The sequence below is a fragment of the Camellia sinensis genome, chromosome 6 (assembly GCF_055761805.1).
Source record: "Camellia sinensis isolate YWXY chromosome 6, ASM5576180v1, whole genome shotgun sequence".
NCBI lineage: Eukaryota > Viridiplantae > Streptophyta > Magnoliopsida > Ericales > Theaceae > Camellia > Camellia sinensis.
The window spans coordinates 148,344,160-148,368,692 of record NC_138966.1 but is presented as its reverse complement, the minus strand read 5'-3'; the positions used below and the strand labels follow the sequence as shown (position 1 = coordinate 148,368,692).

At 39.0% G+C, this 24,533-nt stretch overlaps 2 protein-coding genes across 4 annotated transcripts; one reads left to right on the top strand and one right to left on the bottom strand.

The window, feature by feature from the left end:
* Nucleotides 1-1,310: 1,310 nt before the first annotated feature.
* Nucleotides 1,311-15,634, bottom strand: LOC114319968 (protein REDUCED CHLOROPLAST COVERAGE 2). Of its 3 annotated transcripts, none has more exons than XM_082875065.1 (9): nt 13,702-15,634; nt 8,716-8,911; nt 7,738-7,809; nt 6,715-6,849; nt 6,536-6,585; nt 6,310-6,402; nt 6,129-6,218; nt 2,727-2,881; nt 1,311-1,553 (listed from the first exon to the last, which is right to left on the bottom strand). In XM_082875065.1, the coding sequence occupies exons 4-9, from the start codon at nt 6,782-6,784 to the stop codon at nt 1,442-1,444; spliced, it is 570 nt and encodes a 189-aa protein (XP_082731191.1). In that variant the 5' UTR covers nt 6,785-6,849; nt 7,738-7,809; nt 8,716-8,911; nt 13,702-15,634; the 3' UTR covers nt 1,311-1,441. The 3 variants fall into 3 exon arrangements, with proteins under 3 accessions (XP_082731191.1, XP_082731192.1, XP_082731193.1); XM_082875066.1 differs by lacking the exon at nt 13,702-15,634 and adding an exon at nt 8,994-13,695; XM_082875067.1 differs by lacking the exons at nt 6,536-6,585; nt 6,715-6,849; nt 7,738-7,809 and having other exon boundaries at nt 1,324-1,553; nt 13,702-14,064.
* Nucleotides 2,875-5,775, top strand: LOC114283369 (uncharacterized). The gene is made up of 4 exons (XM_082875064.1): nt 2,875-4,537; nt 4,640-4,827; nt 4,930-5,316; nt 5,426-5,775. Exons 1-4 carry the CDS (start codon nt 4,374-4,376, stop codon nt 5,599-5,601), a joined length of 915 nt encoding a protein of 304 aa, XP_082731190.1. The 5' UTR covers nt 2,875-4,373; the 3' UTR covers nt 5,602-5,775.
* Nucleotides 15,635-24,533: the final 8,899 nt, after the last annotated feature.

Below are 24,533 nucleotides of genomic sequence, written 5' to 3'. Positions count from 1 at the left end.
GTGGAGGAAGTTGTTTCTTTCGCGGTAAATTATGTTTCCGAATATGCTCAAGCTCAAGACCGTGGCCATCTTCCTCCGGCCCAGGTTCAGATGCGAAGGTGGGTTGCGCCACGCGAGGGTGTCTTCAAATTGAATTTTGATGGCTCTGTTCGGAAGGCCCATGCCAGTGCTGGGGTTGGCATTATTATTCGGGACTGTCATGGGGAAGTCATTGCGTCTATGGTTGAGCGGCTACAGTATATGGAGGACGTTGATTGTGTGGAAGCTATGGGAGCGATAAAAGCCCTTCAATTGGCTTGTGATTTGGGATTGGGCCATATTCATCTGGAAGGTGACTCTCAAAATGTGGTGGCTGCAATTCAAGGTAAGGCGGATAACCTCTCTTGCTATGGTCATTTTGTGGGGGTGGCTCAAGCGCTCCTCTTGCGGTTTCCTTCTTCATCGGTTTCGCATGTTTGTCGGGATGGCAATTCGGTGGCTCATTGTTTAAGTAGGTTAGCCTTTGATTTTGAGACGCCACGTATTTGGATGGAGGAGGTTCCTCCTTCTTTAATGGCGTTGGTGATGTCTGAGGCGTCTCCCTCTGTGTAATTGCTTATCCTCTCTAAAAAAAAAAAAAATGTTTTTTAGAAGATACGTTTAATAAAAATATATATTTATTTATTTAACCTAGAAATTATTGGGTCTGTTTGGTGTAAGTTATTACAAATTAAAAGTTGATAATAAAAAAAAAAGGTAAAAATCAAAGCACCCCTCACTACAAAAAATTTGACTTTTTGCGACGGCAAAATGTCGTCTCAAAAGTTTTTTTGTGACAGCAGACAACTTTTAGCGACGACAAGTGGAGGGTCGCAATAAAGGGGGTTGCAAAAAGATTTTAGCGATGGTACGTTGCCGTCTCCTTTTTTTTGCGACGGCACAGTTGCCTTTTTATGACGGAATTTTGCCGTCGCCATTAATATGAAAAAATCTAAGGTTTTTTGAGACAGCACTATATTGTCGTCGCTAAAGGTGTTATTTACGACGGCAAAAATACCGTCGCTAAAGAATTTTTATTGCGACAGGATACCTGCCGTCGCTAAAACAATATTTGAGACAGCACAATATGCCGCCGCTAAAAGATTATTTGTGATGGCAAAGAGTACCGTCGCAAAAGACTTTTGTCTCAACTCTGCCAATATCATTTGCGAAGACAATGTAGTGCCGTCTCAAAAAAAAAAAAAAAAAACTACAATAAAATTATTAAAAATATGAAAATTACTTGTATTAAATGAAAAATAATTGAAAAAGAAACCAATAATTACATTATAATATAAAAATTCCAGTATAAAAATAACAATTCATCCATAATAAAAATATTCTTGCATTCATTCATTCATTACAATACATTAGCAAAATTATCCCACTACATAATATTGTTCACAATTCAAAATAACGTAAATCAAAAACAAAAGTTTCCCTCATGATTCTTCTGTGGGTAACAAAAACAAAAGTAAATCGCAATCTTCACACGCCTGTATTCCACAAGAAGCAAACTGCTACTCGGGAAATATCTGAAAACAAAAAATAAAAATAATTAATGATAATATAATTATGTGTTAATATTTTAATTACAAAAAAATATTAAAAATTAACTACTATATAATTACAAAGATAATTAAGTAAATAATTTTGGCTAGATAGAAATCCGGCTCTAACTCCCAAACCGGGAACCCGATTGGAGTCCCGTCTTCTCCCACAAGTCTCTCGTTCCTAGGCGGTCGTGTGTGCCAAGTTTCGTGCCAAGCCGACACCGTTTGGTGATTTTGGAGCGTCAACACCTCGAATTCAAGTTTCTTATGAAACTAGTTTGCCTATAGTGAAATCCGGCTCTAACTCCCAAACCGGAAACCCGATTGGAGTCCTGTCTTCTCCCACAAGTTTTTATCTATGATGTGTGTTTAAACTTTACATTGCGGGGCTAAATCTTGAGTGAATCTCAACCATTAATTTTAAATTTTGAGTAATATTCTAAATTTTATTTTTTCTAAGTTTTTAGTGGTTCTCATTAAAGTTTACTATACAAAATGTATGCTATCACTGGATCATCAAAGACAGTTGGATTCTCTACAATAATCTTGCAATACTAGTTTAAGTGAGTGGTTTAAGCCCAAAACACTATCAATTGTGATTTAAATAAATGGTTTAAGTTCAAAACATAATCATTCTTGCAATAATTTTACAAAATAATTTTGACCTTTTGTAAAACTATTGCAAAAAGAATATTATAGAAAATCTTATTCCATAAAAGTCTACCTATAAATAGTGATTCATAAAGCCAACAACTATTAATGGCACCAGACCCACAAACCATTAGTTATAGATATTGGTGTAGATCTCTGTTGTTAGAATCGTACGATTCGCGATTCGAATCGTACGATTCGGTTCGATACACATAGAAATCAATTCGAACAGGTACATGGAATCGAAAATGGTGCAGAATCGCATCTAAATCGATCGATTCACGATACGAATCGAAGAATTGCTGAATCGCACGATTCGTTACTGTCGCGGGTCGCCCCAGTTTCTCGGACCCGAATGGAAAAAAATCAATTTTTGGGCCAATTTTTTTGCTTTTTCTTGGCACAAGATGGGTCGCCTGGTCTTCTAAGACCAAACGACAGTCCACCCAAGGTAACCCATGATCCCTTTTTACTTCCAACAGACAAAGCCCTAAAAAGACTCACCTCTCTGTTCGACGCAAAGCTTCGTGGTCCCTCTTCGCAGTGTTTGGTGGTCCCTTGTTGCTGGAATCTGCTTCGTGGTCCTTCGTATAGTCTTCGTGGCCCTCGACGCAGAGCTTCGTGGTCCCTTGCTGTTGTCTGGTCGTCTCTTCTTGCACCTACAATTTTGTTTGAGGTAGTACACCACCAGACAAACTTCAAATAGGGAATATAAAATACTATATTACTTTAGACTCTTTTTCCATTACTTTATTGTCCATTATCCATTACTTTATTATTGTCTATTGTGTGGACTGTAGAAGCATTGAAGAATCTACTGTGTGGGTGGGACATTAAAAAAATATTTTGTTTTTTTCAATGGATAAAAAAAATATGAAAAGCAAAAAAAAAAAGTGGAAAACAAGATCCAACATGGGACCATTGTACCCGTATCAAAGATGATAATAGAATGTATTTGAGATGTAATTATTGTGGAAAAGATTATTGGGGTGGAGTGATTCGAATGAAAAATCATTTAGCCGGAACTCATGATAATGTTGGTGCTTGTAGTCAAGTTTCTGAAGATGTTATGAATATGTTTTTACAACTCTTAAGTGGAAAAAAACAAGACAACATTATAGATGTTGATTGTTTTGAAGAAAAAAAATATTGAGGGGAAAAGTAAAGGGGGAACTATGGATGCGTATGTCACAAAGGGGAGGGCAAAACAACAAACTTTGAATCAAATGATAAAGCAAAGGGAGCCCGTGATTAGAGATATTTGTAGAGTCATTTATGGGCATGCATTGGCTTTTAATTTAGTGAAAAGCCCCTTGTTTAAGAAGATGTTGAAGTCGGTTGGTGAGTATGGTGTGGGATTGAAACCACCAAGTTATCATGAAGTGAGAGTATCTTTTTTTGAAAAAAAAGGTTGATAATGTGAATGCAAGTTTAGAAGTGTATAGAAAAGAATGGAAGAAGACGGGTTGCACTATAATGTCCGATGAATGGACCAATGGAAAGTCTCGCTCTCTTACTAATTTCCTTGTTAATAGTCCAAGTGGAACGGTGTTTATTAAATCAATAGACACCTCCGGTGTAATTAAAAATTCTATGAAATTGTTTGAGATGCTTGATGACATTGTGAATGAAATTGGTGAAGAAAATGTGGTTCAAGTGGTAACCGATAGTGCATCTGCGTATGTGGGTGCCGGTAGATTATTGGAAGAGAAGAGGACTAAATTGTTTTGGTCTCCATGTGCGGCACATTGCCTTGACTTAATGTTGAGTGACATAGGTGAGTTGATGGTTTTCAAAGATACAATAATTAAAGCCAAGGAAATCGTTGTGTGCATTTATAGGCATGCTTGGGTGCTTGATTTGTTCAGAAAATTTACAAAGAATAGGGAGTTGACAAGACCCGCGGTTACTAGATTTGCCACAACCTTCCTTACTTTAAAAAGTTTCCAAGATAGAAAGCTCTAACTTAGAGCTATGTTTGCATCGGAAGAGTGGGCTAGAAGTAGCTATTCTACATCTGTTAATGCAAAAAAGGCATAAGGAACAATCTTGGAAGATGCTAGATTTTGGAAAGCAATCAAGTATTGCTTGAAGTGTGTGCTCCCTTTGGTGAAAATTTTGAGGCTTGTGGGTGGTGATGCAAAGCCGACAATGGGATTTATTTATGAAGCTATGGATAGAGCGAAGGAAGAAATTGCTTCAAACTTGAACCATGTGAGAGGTAGATATAAGCGCATTTGGGAAATTATTAATACTAGATGGGATTTACAACTCCATAGGCCTTTGCATGCGGCGGCATATTACCTTAATCCGATGTAAGTTTTTTTCTATTTTTGTCAAATTATTTGTGTTGTGTTGTGTGACTTATATACAAAATGTGTAATGGAATTTATTTATGAATTTATCTTTCTTTCTAGGTTTCATTATCAAGAAAACTTCAATGCGGATACGGAGGTGAAAATTGGTTTATTTAAAACCATTGAGAGGATGTATCCGGATATAGAGGATAGAGTGAAGGTTGATGAGCAATTAGAAAAGTTCAAGAAGGCCGAGGGTATGTTTGGTATGAGCATGGTCATCTTGACAAGGGACAAGAAACAACCCGGTAAAATTTTTTATTATGAAATTATATATTCACAATTTCACAACAATTATGTTGGCAATGGCATGCATTATTCTCTAACATCTCTTTATCATTTAATTACAGCTCTATGGTGGAAAAGTTACGAAGAAGAGTGCAAAGAGCTTCAAAAGCAAGCTATTAGAGTGCTAAGTCTTACTTGTAGTGCCACCGGGTGTGAGAGAAATTGGAGCACTTTTGATCATGTGCACTCGAAGAAAAGAAACCGATTGGATCAACAACGGTTGAATGCTTTGGTTTTTGTGAAGTATAACATTCAACTTGAGTTGAGGCAAATTAAGAGACAAGAAAGGGGTGAGACCTATGATCCTATTTATTTATCGGATATGGAATCCGATGATGAATGGATTACCGAGAAAGAAGATCCATGTCTACCCGAAGATCATTCATGGATGGACATCCAAGAGTGTTTCGAAGATGATGAAGGAACAACTAGCAAAAAGAGAAAAAGAGGTATAATTCTATATTTTAATTTTTAAATAAGTTAATTTCAAAGATTTAGTTTCTATATTTTTCACATTTACTTGCTCATTCATAACCTTATTTAATTTTATTAATGTAGGACCAAGAAATTTAAATGCCATCGATAGAGGAAAAAGAAAAGTATTTGAAGATGATGATGAAGTTGAATTGATTGAAGGTAGGGAAGAGGAAGAGGAAGAGGAAGAAGAGTTTGATGAAGTGACTATGGTAGATGATGATGAAGATGATATTGACCTTGGAGATAATGAAGATTGAAATGAAGAAATGAAGACTTTTTGGAATTTTTAACTTTGTCTAATCTAATTTTTGTTTTGTATGGTCTCTTTTTGACACAAGTTACTTTACAAGTATAGATTAGAGTTTTGAAAAGTTTAGAACTTGTTAAGTTGTGAACCTTATTCATGATGAATGTGAATTGCCATACATATATGTTGTGATGTGAATTTACATAAATTATATCATAAATACATAAATATAATATAGGATCATAGATCACGGTGGGGCTCGAACCCACATCTCTTGCCATAAAGGCGTCTTACCTATTTAGACCACGTGATCATCATGTAAAGTAACATTTTTATTACTTTAAATCTAAATATTTCATATTTATAATATTTAAGTGTATAAATATGTTTTTTTTATGTAATTTAGAAAACGTAAGTGAATCTTTACAATTCACGATTCGATTCGATTCGCGATTCGGTACATGGCCATTTCGATTCACGATTCGAATCCCGATTTGACAACATTGGTGTAGATATTGGACTATGAGCATAACCTACCTTCAACCATCCTCTACCTTCAACCATCCTCAGCAAACAGGGCTTTAGAGAAACAACCTCCAACCTATCATTCAATCTATGTCCTTTAACCTGTTCCCAAAAGACAAAAACAAAAATGTAATAATTAATTAAAATTTGTAAGTAAACATTCATAAATATATGTATGTATATCAAGACTTACCTCATGGCATAGAGAATAGTTGGTGAGGTGGCATGTGTCTACATTGACTGCTAGCAGCCTCCTTACGTCAAGTATTTTATCAGTTGAGATACCCTTCATTTCCATAGAATTACATTATTAATCAAGTAGTTAACAAATTTAAACAATAATATATTAAAAAAAATGCTTTTTTTTTTCAATAAAATATATATGCGCTTTTATGGGGGGAAAAATAAACAAACAATACCTTGAGAACCACTTGTGTGTCATAAGGTGTGATGACTATAATATCAAGAACTGCAAAATGGAAAGAAAAAACAAAAACAAAAATAATAACTCATTAATTAAAAAAAATTAATGTGTTCAAATCGAGAAAAAGAAAAGAAATTAATTGATATACAATATAGATGGAAGTGGGTGTCTAACCTTTCTCTTCTTTCTTCTTTTTCTCTGCCTTAGCTTTGTTGCCCTTTGCTCTACTTGACTTTGGAGCCATTTCTCTCTTTTTTTTTTCTTTTTTCTTTTTTTTTTTTTTACTTCTTTTTGCTATGAATGAGGATTCTTTGGAGGCAAATTCAAAAACCCATTTCAGATATAATCACTAATTAATAATGGTAATTAATAATAGTAAGATTACAGATAAATTCAGTAAATCCAATGATAACGATGACGACGACAATGGTTTATGAAATTGGTGAGAGAAAGAGAGAAGTATAAGCAGAGAAGAGGATGATAAGAGAATAAATGAAAGGAGAGATTGAAACCAAGAAGAGCTTTTAGAGAAAGAAAAGTGAAATGAAAATTCTATGAGAGGATTTTGAAGAGATAGGATAAGGGTTTTGGGTTTACCCTCTTTTGGATTTGTGAGCAATCCTGACCTCACCTTAGATTCTTACAAATTAAAGAGGATATAACAAAATGACCCAAAACATGTTAAACAATTTAATATTCTATATGCAAAAGTTAAAAAAATTCTCAAATATGGCTGTGTCAATGTAGTGGTGGCAGGAGGATGATGGTTGGAGTAAGGCGGTAATAGTGGGTTCCTTGCTTTGTATGGCTTTCTATTTTATTTGTTATATATGCAAACCCAAGCAATGTTTAAGGATGTCTTGCTCAGCAATGTTTATAGAGTTCCAAGCAAGTTGGAAAAAACAGCCTTTAATCGTTAAACCTCTTCAAATGAAACTTACTTGCTGATCTCAAGATCCTCAAGGGGAATTAAGAAAACTAAGACAGATAAGATACATTTCCATTATGTTTAGCAGGCAGCAGCCATTAACCAAAAAAAAAAACAGACAGCAGCCACTTCTACAATACAACCACCGAAAAAGAAATTATCAAAATCGGTAAGAAAAAGAAATAGTTTGATTTTGAAATACTGATCTGTGCTATATGCTAATTATATTTTTAGCAGAGAAACATCCAGATTATATAAAACACACAAACCTGATCATCCAAAATGCAGCTAGACTGGCCACCTGCATTTCACATAGAATATTCCTCAAAGGCTTGAGATATCTGTGAAGGACAAAATGATGTCGGGTTAAGTAAAAAATTAAGAAGATAATTTCTATACACAAGATTGAAATCAATCAACTTATAATCTGTTTCCCTTAGGGTGCAATACTCATTTATGGGCAAATTTCTGATGTAATGAATTCACATTTCATCAATAATACATGAAACATCACTGTACAACAAGTTATTTGGTAATGTCACAAGATTCTCAAGAAGCGGTGTAGAACAAATCCCCCCACCAATGAATGAGAACTAAACTGGACCTTTTTTCTCTTTCTGTCTTCCTCTCCCTAGGAAGGAGGGCTTCACAGAGTTTCCAACGAATCAATCCTAGAATGGAGACAGCTTCTCATACTGATTCACTGTTATATGTTTTTTAATCCAACATTCAATCTATATTCCACAATTTAGTCAATAGATCTTGATCTGACCAGCCATCTACAATTCCATTCAGAATAGAAAAACTCTCATTTAATATTACCAAAGAGTCAATTTTATTTTTATTTCTTCTACATCTAAAGGGACAGTTTTAGTATCATGAAATAGAAAAAAAATAGTAATCTGTTAGTAACATTTTTCTCTCAATCTCTTCACTTTTAGAGAGATTCAAAATGGGAATTTTAATAGTAAGACTCTCCATTTCCTTCCATTTCACCACATCTCTATCTCTTTATTAATCAAAACAGGTGATATGAATAAAAAGAAATGCATTTCTTTTATTTTCCCCAATCCAAACGAACTTTAAGCTTTAACATTAATGCAATCACTCTTTTTTTTATACAAATCAACAAACACAATTGTAAAATAACAAACATCTAACTCTACAAAGAAATGGAAGCAGAAGAAGAAGAAGTGTGTGTGTGTGTGTGTGAGAGAGAGAGAGAGAGAGAGAGAGAGCGATTATACCTCTAGGACCAAGAGTGAGGCCAACAGCATCAGCAAGCTTATCGATGCCTGCCTGAAGAGCAGACCTCGAACTCTGGTCAAACGCGATCTCCTTCGCAGCAGCTCTCACCATGAACCGCCGACTCGAGGACGCCCCATTGTAATTCATCTTCTGACCTTGCAGTAGTTGATTCACTCTCCTACTCTTCAAATTCCCCTGAATCCACACAACACAATTAACCAATACACACATACATACATACATACTGTGTGGGTGATTTTCTGACCACACTGCTCACCTAGTAATTAGCTGAAAAAGCACTGGCAGAATAGATGGCCTCTAATTAACCTGCAACAGAAAGAGAAGTCTCCGGCGGTGGTTCAACCACCCGGGGCACTCCGACGATCAAGTTAATATATCTCTCAAAGATAAATCAAGTACTAAACTCACAAGCTTGAGTATCAAAAGCATACCTTAGACCCATGGGAGTGCCTCTCTTTTATAGCCAACATAAACCTAGTCCCAATAGAAGCCTAACTTCTATGGACTCAGGATTACTACTAATCTTGGACTCCCAGTAAGATTAGGATAAACTCTTTAAGAGTCTTATCTTAATACAAACTGAAGTCTTCTCTCATTCTAGGACTCTTGTCCCTCATCCAGGTTGAGTTCCTTCTTCATTCTAGGACTCTTGTCCTTTATCCGCTTATCTCGGATTCCGATATCTTCGGAGATAACCTCGGCCTTGCCGAGATCACCTTGGCGTCACGACCAAGACAAGTAGCACCTCGGCTGACACATCGGCGTCACCTTGCCACGTGTTGGTACTCAGAAAATATATCCCCACAACTGCCCCCTAGGTTCTATTACCTCGGCATTCTGAGGTGATGAAACCTACACTGTTCGTTCATCTGTGCCCCTCTGTTTGAGATCAAACTTGCCGACCTCAAAGTTCCCTGGACTTTACTGTCCACTTCTGTCAAGTATCAAGATTCATGCCTTCCAGGCTACTTGAGATCGCATCTTCTAGCCGAGGTTTATGGTTCCATCAATTCGTAAACTCTAGAAACTTTGCAACTGCGTATGAGCTACCATGCATATGCTCCTCAACCGTTTTGTTCATACGTTCATCCTTTACTTGCTTGTATGCGCTTATCAGGTTTGCGTCGTTTCTGCATACACTGCCTGACAGGTATATCACCCAAGGTACAATTCCTTTGTCGCCTTTTTTGAGTTTTCAACAAAGCTTTCTCTCGTTCCCTTTGTCTTCTCATTTTGCATTCATTCATATACTTTCTGTGCTAAAACTTTTCTCTTTTCAAAAAAATATCCCTAATCCTTCATTGATCTCTTTTCAAGCTTTCTGCAACTGCTCCGTTCACACTCTCCGGTGGGTTTCCTGATTTCCAATCACCTATTTGACTCTGGCGATCTTTATATCGGCGTTCATTTGGTAGGTTCATAAATTCTCACTTTTTTATTAAGCTCAATCTTTCATAACTCTTCTGATTTACTTTGAATCTGTTTATTTTCCATCTGTGGCCTTCTGTTCTCGTCTGTCTTCAAGTTTTTGATTTCTTATTGCTAAAATGCCTGGAACTGTTCTTGTCATATCCACTTTCTGTTGCTAGCATCATGTCTGGTTCATTACTTTCTTGTTCTTCACATACTTACTTAGTGCCTGTGTTTTATTCTTTCAATTTTGTCATCTTCTTGACTCTGTTTTTTCTCTTCTTGTTTTTCTTGTTGTATTTCCAGATTCTTGTCTTCGTTTCTTGTTGGTTCAACCACCCGGGGGTACTCCGATGATCAAGTCAGTATATCTCTCAAAGATAAATCAAGTACTAAACTCACAAGCTTGAGTATCAAAAGCATACCTTAGACCCATGGGGGTGCCTCTCCTTTATAGCCAATACAATCCTAGTCCCAATAGGAGCCTGGCCCTAATGGACTTAGGATTACTGCTAATCTGGGACTCCCAGTGGGATTAGGATAAACTCTCTAAGAGTCTTATCTTTACCCAAACTGAAGTCTCCTCCTAATCTAGGACTCCTGTCCATATCCAGCTTGAGTTCCCTTTTCATTCTAGGACTCTTGTCTTTTATCCGCTTATCTCGGATTCTGATATTTTTAGAGATAACCTCGGCCTAGCCGAGATCATCTTGGTGTCATGACCAAGACACGTGACACCTCGACTGACACTTCGGTGTCACCTCAGTCACGTGTTGTCATTCAAAAATTATGTCCCCACAACTGCCCCCTAGGTTCTATTACCTCGGCATCCTGAGGTGATGGAACCTACACTGTTCATTCATCTGTGCCCCTATGTCCGAGATCATACTCGCCGACCTCAAAGTTCCTTGGACCTTACTGTCCACTTGTGTCAAGTATCAAGATTCATGCCTTCCAGGCTACTTGAAATCGCACCTCCTAGCCGAGGTTCTGGTTCCATTAATTCGTAAACTCCAAGAGCTTTACAACTGCTCCACTCACACTCTCTGGTGAGTTCCTGATTTCCAGTCATTTATTTGACTCCGGCGATTTTCATATCGGCGTTCATTTTACTTTGTAGGTTCATAAACTCTTTACTTACTATTAAGCTCAATCTTTCATAACTCTTCTGAATCTGTTTACTTGCCATCTGTTGCCTTCTATTTTCGTCTGTCTTCAAGTTTTGAATTGTTTGAATGCCTGGCACTATTTTTGTCATATCCGCTTTTTGTTGCTAGCATCGTGTCGGGGTCATTATTTTCTTGTTCAACTTGTAAATTGCTACAAATTTCAACAAGTGAAGGTAAACAATGATCTCGACTTAATTTCAACTTGTAAATTGCTACAAATTTCAACAAGGAAAAGTAAACAATGATCTCGGCTTAACTTCAATTTGTAAATTGCTACAAATTTCAACAAGGAAAAGTAAACAATGATCTCGGCTTAACTTCAACTTGTAAATTGCTACAAATTTCAACAAGTGAAGGTAAACAATGATTTCGGCTTAACTTCAACTTGTAAATTGCTACAAATTTCAACAAGCGTTAAGCATTACTTCGGTTTAACTTCAACTTGTAAATTGCTACAAATTTCAACAAGTGAAGATAAACAATTATCTCGGCTTAACTTCAACTTGTAAATTGCTACAAATTTCAACAAGCGTTAAGCATTACTTCGGTTTAACTTCAACTTGTAAATTGCTACAAATTTCAACAAGTGAAGATAAACAATTATCTCGGCTTAACTTCAACTTGTAAATTGCTACAAATTTCAACAAACGTTAAGCATTACTTTGGTTTAGCTTCAACTTGTAAATTGCTACAAATTTCAACAAGTGAAGATAAACAATTATCTTGGCTTAACTTCAACTTGTAAATTGCTACAAATTTCAACAAGCGTTAAGCATTACTTCGGTTTAACTTCAACTTGTAAATTGCTACAAATTTCAACAAGTGGTAAACGCATTCTTCTTCTCTCTGCCCCCCCAGTGTGAACTTAAAATCCACTTGAGTTCTCATCACACATGTAGCTTCGACCTTGTCGCCAAGGTTGAATTCAAGCCGAGGTTTTCAGCCTTGGTTTCTCTATTGATCTTATTTGGCTCCAACCTGAGTTTGGTTTTCAGCCTCGCATCGGCGAGCCGTTTCTCTTTTCTTGTTCCGACGCCTTTGTTCCCGGCATGTCCTCCTCGGCCCTAGCATACTTCTCAATTCTGGCCAACTTTAGTCTGATCTTGTGTGTTTCCTTTTTATCTTCTGGGATTTGGGATCTACTCATTGTGCTCTTCTCTTCTCGGACTCAGGTGCCGAGATCTTATCTTCTGGAATCCTGGATCTACTCACTCAGGTTGAGCTCTTCTCTCCTCGGACCTACTCATCTAGGCCGAGATCATGTCTTCTAGGATCCGGGATCTGGAATCCGGGATCTGCTCACTTAGGTTGAGCTCTCATCTTCTCAGGCCTACTTGTCTAGGCTGAGATCATGTCTTCTCGGATCCGGGATCTAGGATCTAGAATCCAGGATCTGCTCACTCAGGATGAGTTCTTCTATACTTGAATGTTATCTCCTTGAGAGCGCTCATGCCCCCTGTCTTTGCATCCCTTCTGGAAGGGTTTTTGTTTCTCCGCAGGTATCTATCCTTCCATACCTAGAGGTCATCTTCGTTGTAGTATCCGCTTCGATCTGTTATCTTTGGTGCGTCACCTTCCTGGCCGGCGTCTTTCACTCCGTGAATCTGGTCACGAATTTTTGTGTTGCGGTCGTCCCCTGCAACGTCGAGATCGATAGGTTTCCGACTCCCAGTAGGAGCATTGTTTCTAATCTGATCCTTTTGTCTGTAATTGGCCATCTATTCTTCTTTCTTTCCCACAGACGACGCCAAATTGTGTGGGTGATTTTCTGACCACACTGCCCGCCTAGTAATCAGCTGGAAAAGCACTGGCAGAATAGATGGCCTCTAGTTAACCTGCAACAGAAAGAGAAGTCTCCGGCGGTGGTTCAACCACCCGGGGGCACTCCGATGATCAAGTTAGTATATCTCTCAAAGATAAATCAAGTACTAAACTCACAAGCTTGAGTATCAAAAGCATACCTTAGACCCATGGGGTGCCTCTCTTTTATAGCCCACATAAACCTAGTCCCAATGGAAGCCTAACTTCTATGGACTCAGGATTACTGCTAATCTTGGACTCCCAGTAAGATTAGGATAAACTCTCTAAGAGTCTTATCTTAATACAAACTGAAGTCTTCTCTCATTCTAGGACTCTTGTCCCTCATCCAGGTTGAGTTCCTTCTTCATTCTAGGACTCTTGTCCTTTATCCGCTTATCTCGGATTCTGATATCTTCGAAGATAACCTCGGCCTTGCTGAGATCACCTCGGCGTCACGACCAAGACACGTAGCACCTCGGTTGACACGTTGGCGTCACCTTGCCACGTGTTGGTACTCAGAAAATATATCTCCACACATACATACATACATCGACAGCAGACAAAGAGTTGTGATGATAGTATTACCTGTTTGGGAGAAGTGAGGATCGAGGCGGTGGAGATAGCATTCACGGAAGCCATTTCTGTGTGTGAGTGTGTGTGGATAAGGAAAGAGTTGAGCGGAGAGTACACTGCGTGTTAGCGTTAAGGGGGTTTGGAAATTAGGGCTTTTTTTTGGTGAATTTACTGTTTGAGCATGAAAAGAAAGAGAGGGAAAACGAAATCAGAGATAGGGTTTTGTGGGAAATTCGAACATTGCGAAATTTGGGAGGGAGGTAAAAAATTGAGATCATGTTTTGTTGATTTCTTTTAAAAAATGTATTTTTGAATTTTTAAAATTTATTTGATTTCGATTTTTTTGATTTAATTTTTTAAAAATTGAGTTTTTTATTTTTTGTATATTTTTTTTTCAGTGAAATTTTAAATTTTAAGTAATTTTTATTTTTTATATTTTTAGATGCACTTTGCTTAGATGTATTTAAAAAGTAAAATATTTGTCAAAAAAAATTAAAAATCAATAAATGCACAACAATACGAAAAATGTACTAAATTTTCATATATATATATATATATTTATAGTATTTAGTGAATTTTATAAATATTTTTTTTTCACAAATATTATATTTTTAAAGTATATTTATGTGTGATGTATTTAAAAATTAAAAAAAAATGCTTAGAATATTAAAAAAAATAGTGAAAACATAAATACTGAAAATCTAAACCAAACAAGCTGATCATATCCTTCAAAAAATTAAATAAAATTGACAAGTATGATAGTTTTGATTTTTTAAAATTTTTCATGAAACTAATTTTTAGTCTTTAAAAAATAAATTTGAATCAAGTTTCAAAGGGAGCGGCAGTAGTGGTGAAGACGGGGGATAAGAGGTGATGGTGATGGCGAAAGAGATTAGTGGTGAAGTTATGGTAGTGGTAGAGATGATGGAGTGGCGATGGTAGAGGAGAGATAATGGTAGTAGTGGTAGTGGAATGGTGGCGATGGTGGTAGTAATGGTAGTCATAGAGGTGGAGTGGTAACAGTGGTGATAGTGGAGTGACATTTACAATAGTGGTGAAGATGGTAGAGTAGATGGGTAGTGAGAGAGAGAGATGAATGAGAGACAGATAGAGAAGAAAGAGAGAGAGGGAGGGAGAGAGAGAGAGAAAGAGAAAGAGAAAGAGAGAGAGACAGAGTGATAAACGAGAGAGAGACAAAGTGATCGCTAAAAGTGCATTTTCTTGTAGTGGATCGATAAATCGAGAGGGAGCTCGGTAAATAGGGAAGAGATAAGGAAAAAAGTGAGCAGGGTGAACACAGTGGGGGAGAGAAAGAGAGTGACAGACAAACAAACAGGTAGACAGAAAGAGAAAAAGAGAGAGAGAGAGAAAGAAAGACAGAATAGTGATGAGTAAGAGAGAAAGAGATAGAGAGAGACAAAAAAAGAGAGAAACAAAAGATAAGCGAGAGATAGACAAAGAGAGAGAAAGAGAGTGAAAAAATATAAATGAGAGAGAGACATAGAAAAAGAGAGAGACAGACAGAGAGAGAAGAGAAATGAAAGAGATAGAGAGATGAGAAAGATATAGAGAAGAGAGATAAGTGAGAGACACAAAGAGAAAAAAAGATAGACAGACAGACAGAGAAGAGTGATGAGTGAGAGAGAGAGAGAGACAAAGAGAGCAAAAAGAGATAAACAAGAGAGAGAGAAAGAGAGAAAAAGAGAGAGAGGAAAAGAGAAGATAGATGGACGAGAGACACGGAGAGAAAGAGAGACAGAAAAACAGAGAAAAATGATGAGTGAGAGAGAGATAGAGACAGAAACACAGAGAGAAAAAGAGAGACAGACATACAGATAGAAAAGAATGATGAGTGAGAGAGAGAAAGAGAAGAGAGACAGAGACACGGAGAGAAAGAGAGAGAGAGACAGACAGACAGAAAACAATGATGAGTGGGAGAGAGAAAGAGAAGAGAAACAAAGACAGAGACATAGAGAGAAAGAGAGAGACAGACAGACAGAGAAGAGTGATGAGTGAGAAAGAGAAAGAGAAGAGAGACAGAGACAGAGAGACATGAAGATGAAAAAATGGGTGAAGAGAGAAATGTTATATCAAAAGAGTGAGACGACGTCGTTTTTTTTTTTTTTTTTGTGACAAAAAAATACCGTTGCATTTATTTAAACCATTTTGTGACTATATATATATGAAGCCGTCTCAAAGCCACAATATACATATACATATATATATATTGTTACTTTTTTTTTTACAACGGTACCTATTACAATCGCAAATATTCTTTTTTTTTTTGCGACAACAATTTCTGCCGTCGCAAATATTCTATTTTTCACGACGGCAAATTGTGCTGTCGCAAAAAAGTCATATTTTTCGCCATTTTTTTTTTGCGACAGCAAGTTATGCCGTCACAAAAGGTCACATTTTTTGCAACAGCAAGTTGTGCCGTCTCAATAGGTTACATTTTTTTTGTGTTGTGACGGCAAATGTGCCGTCATAAAAAGTTCCATCTTTTAAGCCCACTTTTCTTGTAGTACCTCTCCAATTTTTAAATAATCAAATTTTTTTCAATTTTTTAAAAATATTTTCGCCTAATAAAGTGTAAGTGGAAGTTGCACTACATAATTTGACACAAACTCTTAAGTCAAAATAAACTATAAACAACTTATTTAATCTACACTAAACACCCTATTGGTTGAAAAGATAAGAACACAAAAGCAAGAGAAAATCAAAATATACACAATCATCTGGGATTGAATATTCCTTTAGTAAGCTTCTAAATTTTGACATTGTCGTCAAATGCAACCTTGTAAAGTGTTTGATAAGAGTTTAATTAAGATTCTTGTAACGTTCTAAACTCAAGCGACAAATAAATAGGACTTGCCCTTATGTTGTCGCTTTGTTACTGATGGTTTTTAAGTTTTGCCTTACAATGCATTTGTCTACCACACAGATCTATATATATATATATATATATGAATTAATATCCAAAAAATTAAAAAAAAAAATGAAAGGAAAGAAGATAAGATATGGATTACCCTTTACATGTGAAAGAGTAGGAATGGCAACAGGGCGGGCTGGGGCCGGGGATTACACTCCCCGTCCCCGATTCCTGAATGTAAAATACTCTTCGTCCCCGATCCCCGACGGGGAACCCATTACCCTTCCCCGCCCCCGCCTCCCAACGGGGATCGGATTTCCCTGACCCTGAAAAATCTCTGACTTTTTTTTTTTTTTGAGGCAGAGGAAAAAACAAATATACAACACAAACATTAAACAACAAGAAGAAAATGGAGAAAAATAGAGAAAAAACAGAGATTATCTAACACTATGCATACATTCACCTTCAGTCATATCCTTAGATCTATGAAAAAAAAATACAGATCTGACTAGAGAAAAAACCAAAGATGAACCAGACATTAGAAAAGGCACAACGACGGCGACGAAGAGATGAACCACAGGGGCTTCGAAGAGATGAGATGAACCAGAGAAAGAACCAACGCGGCGGCGAAGAGATCGGCAAAGGCACTGCGGAGGAGGACAGCGAAATGGCAACGGCAATGAGGGAGATCAGCGGTGAGGACAATAGAGGGAGATCGGCAATGGCGGTAAGGGAGATCGGCAACGAGGGAGATCGGAGAAGGATAGCAGAGGTTGAGATGGGTGTGTTGGGATTAGATCTGATGAGAGAGAGAGAGAGACAGAGCGACTGTGTGTGTGTGACAGAGGTGTCTCTCTCAGCCCAGAAAATGAAGATAAATAAACAAACCAAAAGTTCAACATATATATTATATATATAAACAAACCAAAAGTTAAGCATATATATTATATATATAAACAAACCAAAATTTCAACATATATATTATATATATACGGGACTTTTCTCAGGGATACATCGGGCGGGGCGGGGCGGGGCGGGGCGGGGTCGGGGCACATATCACCGACCCTGGTTCGAATATTATTGGGAATTTATTTTTGAATATCATCCCTGGTCCGTCGGCAATATTTTTCGGGAAAAAACCGCTCAATTCGGGGTCGGGAGGTTGGGTCCCCGTCGAGCCAGATTCAAATTGCCATCCCCATGGAAGAGAGATGGAATATGCTTAGCTCGTTGAGTAATAGAGATTGATAAGGGTTGGTTTGGGATGTGGATTGGTTTTTCAGTTTTTTGGTAATTTTAGCCTGAGATTAAAAAGTTTAGTTTGGAATAAGCTTTTTGATTTTTTTTACTTTTGTGAGAGAAAAAATAAAATAATTATGGTTTAGACGTGACATTTTGTCTTATTGACTTTTTAACTTATTTTGTCTTTTTATCACTAAAATAGTCAAAAACTAGGCTTTTTGGCCTACCAAATAAAGGCCAAGTCTACAATTTTTAATAACATGATTCATAATTCTAATGTTTGAATTTTGAATTTGTAAAAAAAAAAATCATAAAATAAAATAAAAGTTAGTTTTTTACTCTTTTTCTGTTTTAGGTGTGTCATCGGTTATTTATTATTACAGCACTGGTTGGTGGCCTGAAAATATATGGCTCGCATGACTCAAAACACCCAAAACGACGTCATTTTGGGTGTAAAACGACGTCGTTTTGCCATTTTCGAGCCATTCGAGCCACATATTGTCGGGCCACCAAACATTTTTCTTATTATTATGTTGTTGGTCGGTTGGAATCATTTTATGAATCGATTATTTCTTGAGAAATAACTGCATATCTTATTTAGTGGAATTCCCACATTTTCTAAACCTCTTTTGTTTGACAATCTAGCGGATAAGGGCTCGTGTGATCTTACTTAACCTTTATTTGGAATGTGGATTGATTTTTTAGCTTTTTAACTTTTTGGTTATTTTAGCATGTGGCTAAAAACTCTCGTTTGGGATAGATTTTGTGATTTTTTTTTATTTTTGTGAGAGAAAAAAATGAAATGATTATGATTTGGATGTGATATTTTGTCTTATTAACTCTTTAATCTATTTGATCTTTTTATGACCGAAATAGCCAAAAAAAAAATATGAAACATAGCCTTCCAGAGTGAAGTTATGTGTTAGTTGTCCCTTCCTATCCTTTTCATCCAATAAAATTATAAATAAAAAAACAAAAATATATTTTGTTTTTTTTTTAAAAAAAAAAAAAAAAAAAAAAAAAAAAAACTCCTGGCTTGTCAAAACCACTAATTCCTTCTTAAGTCTCAAAGGCATTCCAAATAAACTTCATAATTAACCACGTTGTTAAGAGAAAAAAAATAGCACCACACCGTCCATGCCAAAACAACCCTCCCTCTCCCTTCTCCTTGGCTGGTCTTACTTGAACCTCAAGAAGAAGGATAGCTTGTTTTATTTGAGTTTTCTGAATTTATTTTTTAGAAAATTAATCTTTTGGAGTGTCCTAAATAAGTTTTCATTTGGCAATGATTTTTTTAGTTGACTTTTTTAGCCTCAGACTTTTTTGTTCGTTTGGTATTCTTGATTGGCTTTTTTGGCTTTTTAACTTTGGAATATTGGATTTTTTTTTATCTTTTTGTGATTTTTTGACCTTTTTTTTTGTCTTTTTGTGATTATTTAACCAAAAATGAAAACCAAACACCACCTAAGTGCACTTTTTGAATTTTTGGACAAAAAAATTGAGGAAAAAAATATGATTGTTTGAGTTAATTTTTTGACTTTTTATGGAAAAATGTGTATTAAAAAATTGTATAAATTAGTATGTATGAGAATACTAAGATTATGAGTTGTACGGTCGTATGTCTGCGCAGGCTGAATTGATGCTAAGAAATGGTTGTCTACTTTTCGGACATTGTACTGGATGGTATTGTTCGGTCCGTGGGGCCATCATGGGTCCTGTTTTGATAATCTGAACCGTTCAATGTGTAGAAATCATCAAGTACTATATGTCTGCGAAAAATCACATTGATCGGATATCGATAGCTATCTAATCAGATTAGTTTTCTTTCAACCGTTAACTATAACACCATCTTTTTTTTATACAAAACTGATTTGATCATGTAGTTAGTGATATCCGATCAATGTGATTTTATACAGACATATAGTACTCGACGTGTTCTACACATTGCACGGTTTAGATTATCAAAACGAGGCCCGTGATGGCCCCCCACGGGTCGAACAACAGTGTGTTAAAATTACACCCCAACAGTGCAATTTTTCTTAAAAAACGCAGCCACAGATTTGAACCAGTCAGACTTAATTGTAATTTTGTGTGTAAAATTTATATATTTATTTATTTATTTGGTGAATAGTGATAACTTTTTAACTTTTTTAGTAACTTTTTGACTTATTGACTTTTTCTGGATATCCCAAACAAAGCCTAAGTAATTTTTTTAATTTTTAGATACACCTAACATAATATTTGTGAAAATATCTATATATATATAATTCACTAAATATCAAAAATATTTTTAAAAAAATGAAAATTCAATAAATTTTTTATATTATTGTGTGACACGGGTAAGCCCACAAAGGATATAGCCCATCATTTAGGGCCCAATACATAATTCAAATACTAAAGCCCAACGTTGCTGGAGCTCAACATGGCATTAAGAACCAATGATATCTAAACACGTGCCAAGAGAAGGACAAGCCACATAAGTAGACAAAAATCCTGCAAAGTTATTGCACTGCACATCAGCCATTAATGAAGCCCCTTACAGCATTTATTGCAATAACCTATCCCCGTCGAGACAGAACAGCCTCACCATGAATAAGGCAAGCTAGAGCATAGACTTTCGGCCAAGATGACAGGTCGGAAGGGACAACGAAATGATTACCAAAGGATATAAGCAAACGTCCAAGACAAGAAAAAGGTTAAGTTTTTCTATCACTAATCTATCTATACATTCCATCTCTCTTTCTAACTTGCTCGTCGTAGGGTTCGTTGGGGCACTCCCCGTTCCCCGTTGAACTCTTGTGCAGGTCTCTCAGTGAGCTTGGTACCTCGGGCACCGGTTAAGGAAGCGTAGATCAACCCGACCCGCTTCATCTGGAACACGCTGTATTATCAGTTGGCGCCGTCTGTGGGAATCCTTTTGCTCCGCGCGCCAGTTGTGCTCATTGTCGCCGGAGACCCTTGCCCAATAACCCCTTCCTACCATCCACCAAGGTGGATGGTCACAACTAGATCCATGGCTTCTCACCACAATGTTGCCGACCACCAAGCCAACCCTCCCAATCTAAACAACCCACCGCAGTATTTCACCGAGCTCACCAACAGCATTAACCGCCTGGCCGAGCAAAACCAAGTCCTGATTAATGCTCTACTCCAAAGAAATCTTCCTATGCCTCCTCCACCACCTCCAGATATCCCACCCAACCAAGAACGAGCCCCGAGCCATACTATCCTGCAGCCCCATCCACCCAACTTGGAAGGCTTGCGACCCCCTCCCCCAGATATGAACCCGCCACCTCGGGTCCCACCTCCATCGGTCCAGGCACCCACCCTCGAGGGAGAGGCCAGTAGTGTCCTGCCCCAGCTACATTCTAGTGGTGACAACGTTCCTCTCTGGGATGCAGAACTCCGAGCCATGAAGCTCCAGCTTCAAGGAGTCATGCAGAACATACAGCATAAATCATCTACCACAGCCAACTCACCATTCGTTGCCTCCATCAGGGACAAATCTCTACCTCCTAAGTTTAAAATGCCCTCGATTGACTCTTTTGACAGTACAACGGACCCAGTCGATCACTTGGAGACCTACAGGACCCTCATGATCCTCCATGCATTCCTTGATGAAATCATGTGTCGGGCTTTCCCCGTAACACTTAAGGGGTCGGCCCGACTGTGGTTTAGTCAGCTACCGACGGACTCTGTCTCAACCTTTCAGCACTTGAGTGACTCCTTCCTCAGCCACTTCATTGGTGCCCAGCGCCAATGGTGTCCGACAACTCAACTCCTTAACATCCGTCAGACGGAGGGAGAGTCGCTGCGCAGCTTCGTCACCCGCTTCAACACCGAGGCCTTGTAGGTGGCAGAAAATGATGACAAGGTCATTCTCACGGCTTTCATGGCCGGTCTACGATCATCTTATTTCCTTTTTTCCCTCTCCAAAAACCCCCTGACCTCCATGGCAACCTTACTTTCCAAAGCCCAAAAATACATGAACGCCGAAGATTTCCTAGCCGCTCAACAAGATCCTACAGCCAAAAACCCGACCCCCAAAGAGAAGAGAAAGGACTCCGAAACCAAAAACACCTAGTACACTCACCAAACACCTCAGTATACCGACCGACCAGGCCGAGCCGACCGGTCGGCGCCAACCCGACCACCCAGCCGGTTCGAATGATACACATCCCTCAATTCCCCCATGGAACAAGTCTTGAACTAGATCCAACCAGATTATCCCCTAAAATGGCCCCAACCGTCACGGTCTCCTTCTAACCGACGAGACCAATCCAAATACTACCGCTTTCATCAGGACCACGGCCATAATACGGAGGAGTGTGTTAACCTCAAAGACCAGGTCAAGGGCTTGATACGTCAGGGACATCTCGGTCGGTTCACTGAAGCCCGCCCTTAGCAAAGGCAAAGGACTGAACCTATCAGAAACGACCGCCGGCGCATCTCTCCTCAACAACTCGCACAACCTAACCAAGGTCATGATCGCCCTCCACAGCAACCCCGGGCACAAGGTAACCCTGCCCCCTTGTTGGAAAGATCAGAGTTATTGCTGGCGAGCTTGCTTGTGAAGGACCATCCCGCTCGGCTCAGTGGGCAGAACTCAAAAAAATAAGGCAGGGCTCAGACAAAGAAGTTGCCACATTGGACCGCCCCTCCAAATAGCCCAAGCAGTGGATGGAGCCCATCACCCTTACGGAGGCCGACTGCACAGGCATCCATTAACTGATGACGACCTCCTCGTCATCTCTGCCCTCCTTTCCAATTACAAAGTCAGACGGGTTCTCGTCGACAACGACAGTTCTTCAGACATCATCTTCCTAAATGCCTTTCGCCAGCTCAAGGTCGGGAAAGAAAGTTTGTCCCCTCTCCAAACCTCATTGGTCGGTTTTACTGGAGATCGGGTGAGCTCCATCGATCTTCCCATCACAATCGGAGAATACCCGCGGCAAACCACAAAGCTGATCACCTTCCTCCTCGTCGACTGTCCCTCTGCCTACAACATTATCTTCGGCGGCACCGCCCTAAATGCTTTCCAAGCTATCACGTCCACTTTTCATCTTGTCGTCAATTTCCCCACTGACCTTGGGGTCGGCACAGTGAGGGGAGAGCAGACTATGGCCAAAGAATGTTACGTCGCTTCACTTAAAGAGGTCAAGCTAAAGGAGACTATGATCATTGAAGGACTCGACGTCAAAGACGAAGACGAGCTGGTCAGAGGGGAACTAGTGGAAAAGCTTGTCGAGGTCCTCATCGATCCCACCAACCCGATAAAAACAGCCAAGATCGGCAGCCAACTATCCCCTCAAGCCAAGGCCGATCTTACAGCACTCCTGACTGAACACAATGATGTGTTTGCCTGGACCCATTCCGACATGCCAAGTATCGATCCCTCCTTCATCACTCATCGTTTAAGTATCGAACCCCATTTTCGACCCTTCCGTCAGAAACAACGCATCTTCCACCCGGAATGCAACACTCTTATTGCCTCTGAGGTAGATAAGCTACTGGTGGCACAGTTTGTCAAGAACATGGACTACCCCAGGTGGCTGTCGAATGTGGTCTTAGTCCGTAAGAACAACGGAGAATGGCGGCTCTGCGTCGATTACTCCGACCTCAATCGAGCTTGCCCCAAAGATAGTTATCCCCTTCCTCGCATAGATCTGCTTGTGGACGCCACGGCCGGTCATCAAATGCTCAGCTTTATGGATGCCTTCTCTGGGTACAACCAAATTCTGATGCACCCATCTGACCAGGAACGCACCTCCTTCATCACCGACCGAGGAACCTACCATTATCGTGTCATGCCATTTGGGTTGAAAAATGCCAGAGCCACTTACCAACAGTTGGTCAATGCCGTCTTTCATCATCAGATAGGCCGGAACATGGAAGTATATGTCGATGACATGCTAGTCAAGAGCAAACTCTCCACTGATCATCTGGTCGACCTGTGAGAGACCTTCGGCACCCTACGGAAGTATCAAATGAAGCTCAATCCGGAGAAATGCGCCTTCAGCGTAGGATCTGGGAAGTTCTTGGGTTTCATGGTCAGTCAGCGGGGCATCGAAGCTAACCCCGAAAAGATCAAGGCCTTGATAGAAATGCAGTCACCCAAAACGATTAAGGAGGTTCTGAGGCTTACTGGATGGGTTGCCGCCCTCAACCGCTTTATTTCCCACACAATGGACAAGTGTCTCCCCTTCTTCAAAGTTCTTCGGTAGACTTTCGAGTGGACGACCTAGTCCGAAGAGGCTTTCTAACAATTGAAGCAGTGCATGGCCAATCCCCCTTACTCTCCCAGGCGCTCACGGGTGAGCCTCTTTTTCTCTATTTAGCTGTATCAAGCGTTGCAGTCAATGCGGCCATCATCAAGGAGGACAGTTCAGTACAGCGCCCGGTTTATTACATTAGCCAGGCTCTCAGAGGCGTAAAACAGAACTACCCATTGCTAGAAAAAATGTCATTGGCCTTGGTTACCGCCTCAAGACGACTCTGTCCTTACTTCCAAGCCCACTCCATAGTGGTCCTCATTGACCAACCATTGAAGAAGATAATGCAACAACCAAAGCTGTCCTGCAGACTTATGCAATGGTCGGTCGAGCTCAACCAATTTGACATCTCTTACCGACCTCGAACAGCGATCAAAGGGCAGGCTGTTGCCGATTTTATCCTGGAATTCACTAATCCCACTCCAATCACGGCTTCCCCGCCCCCACACTGAGGCAGA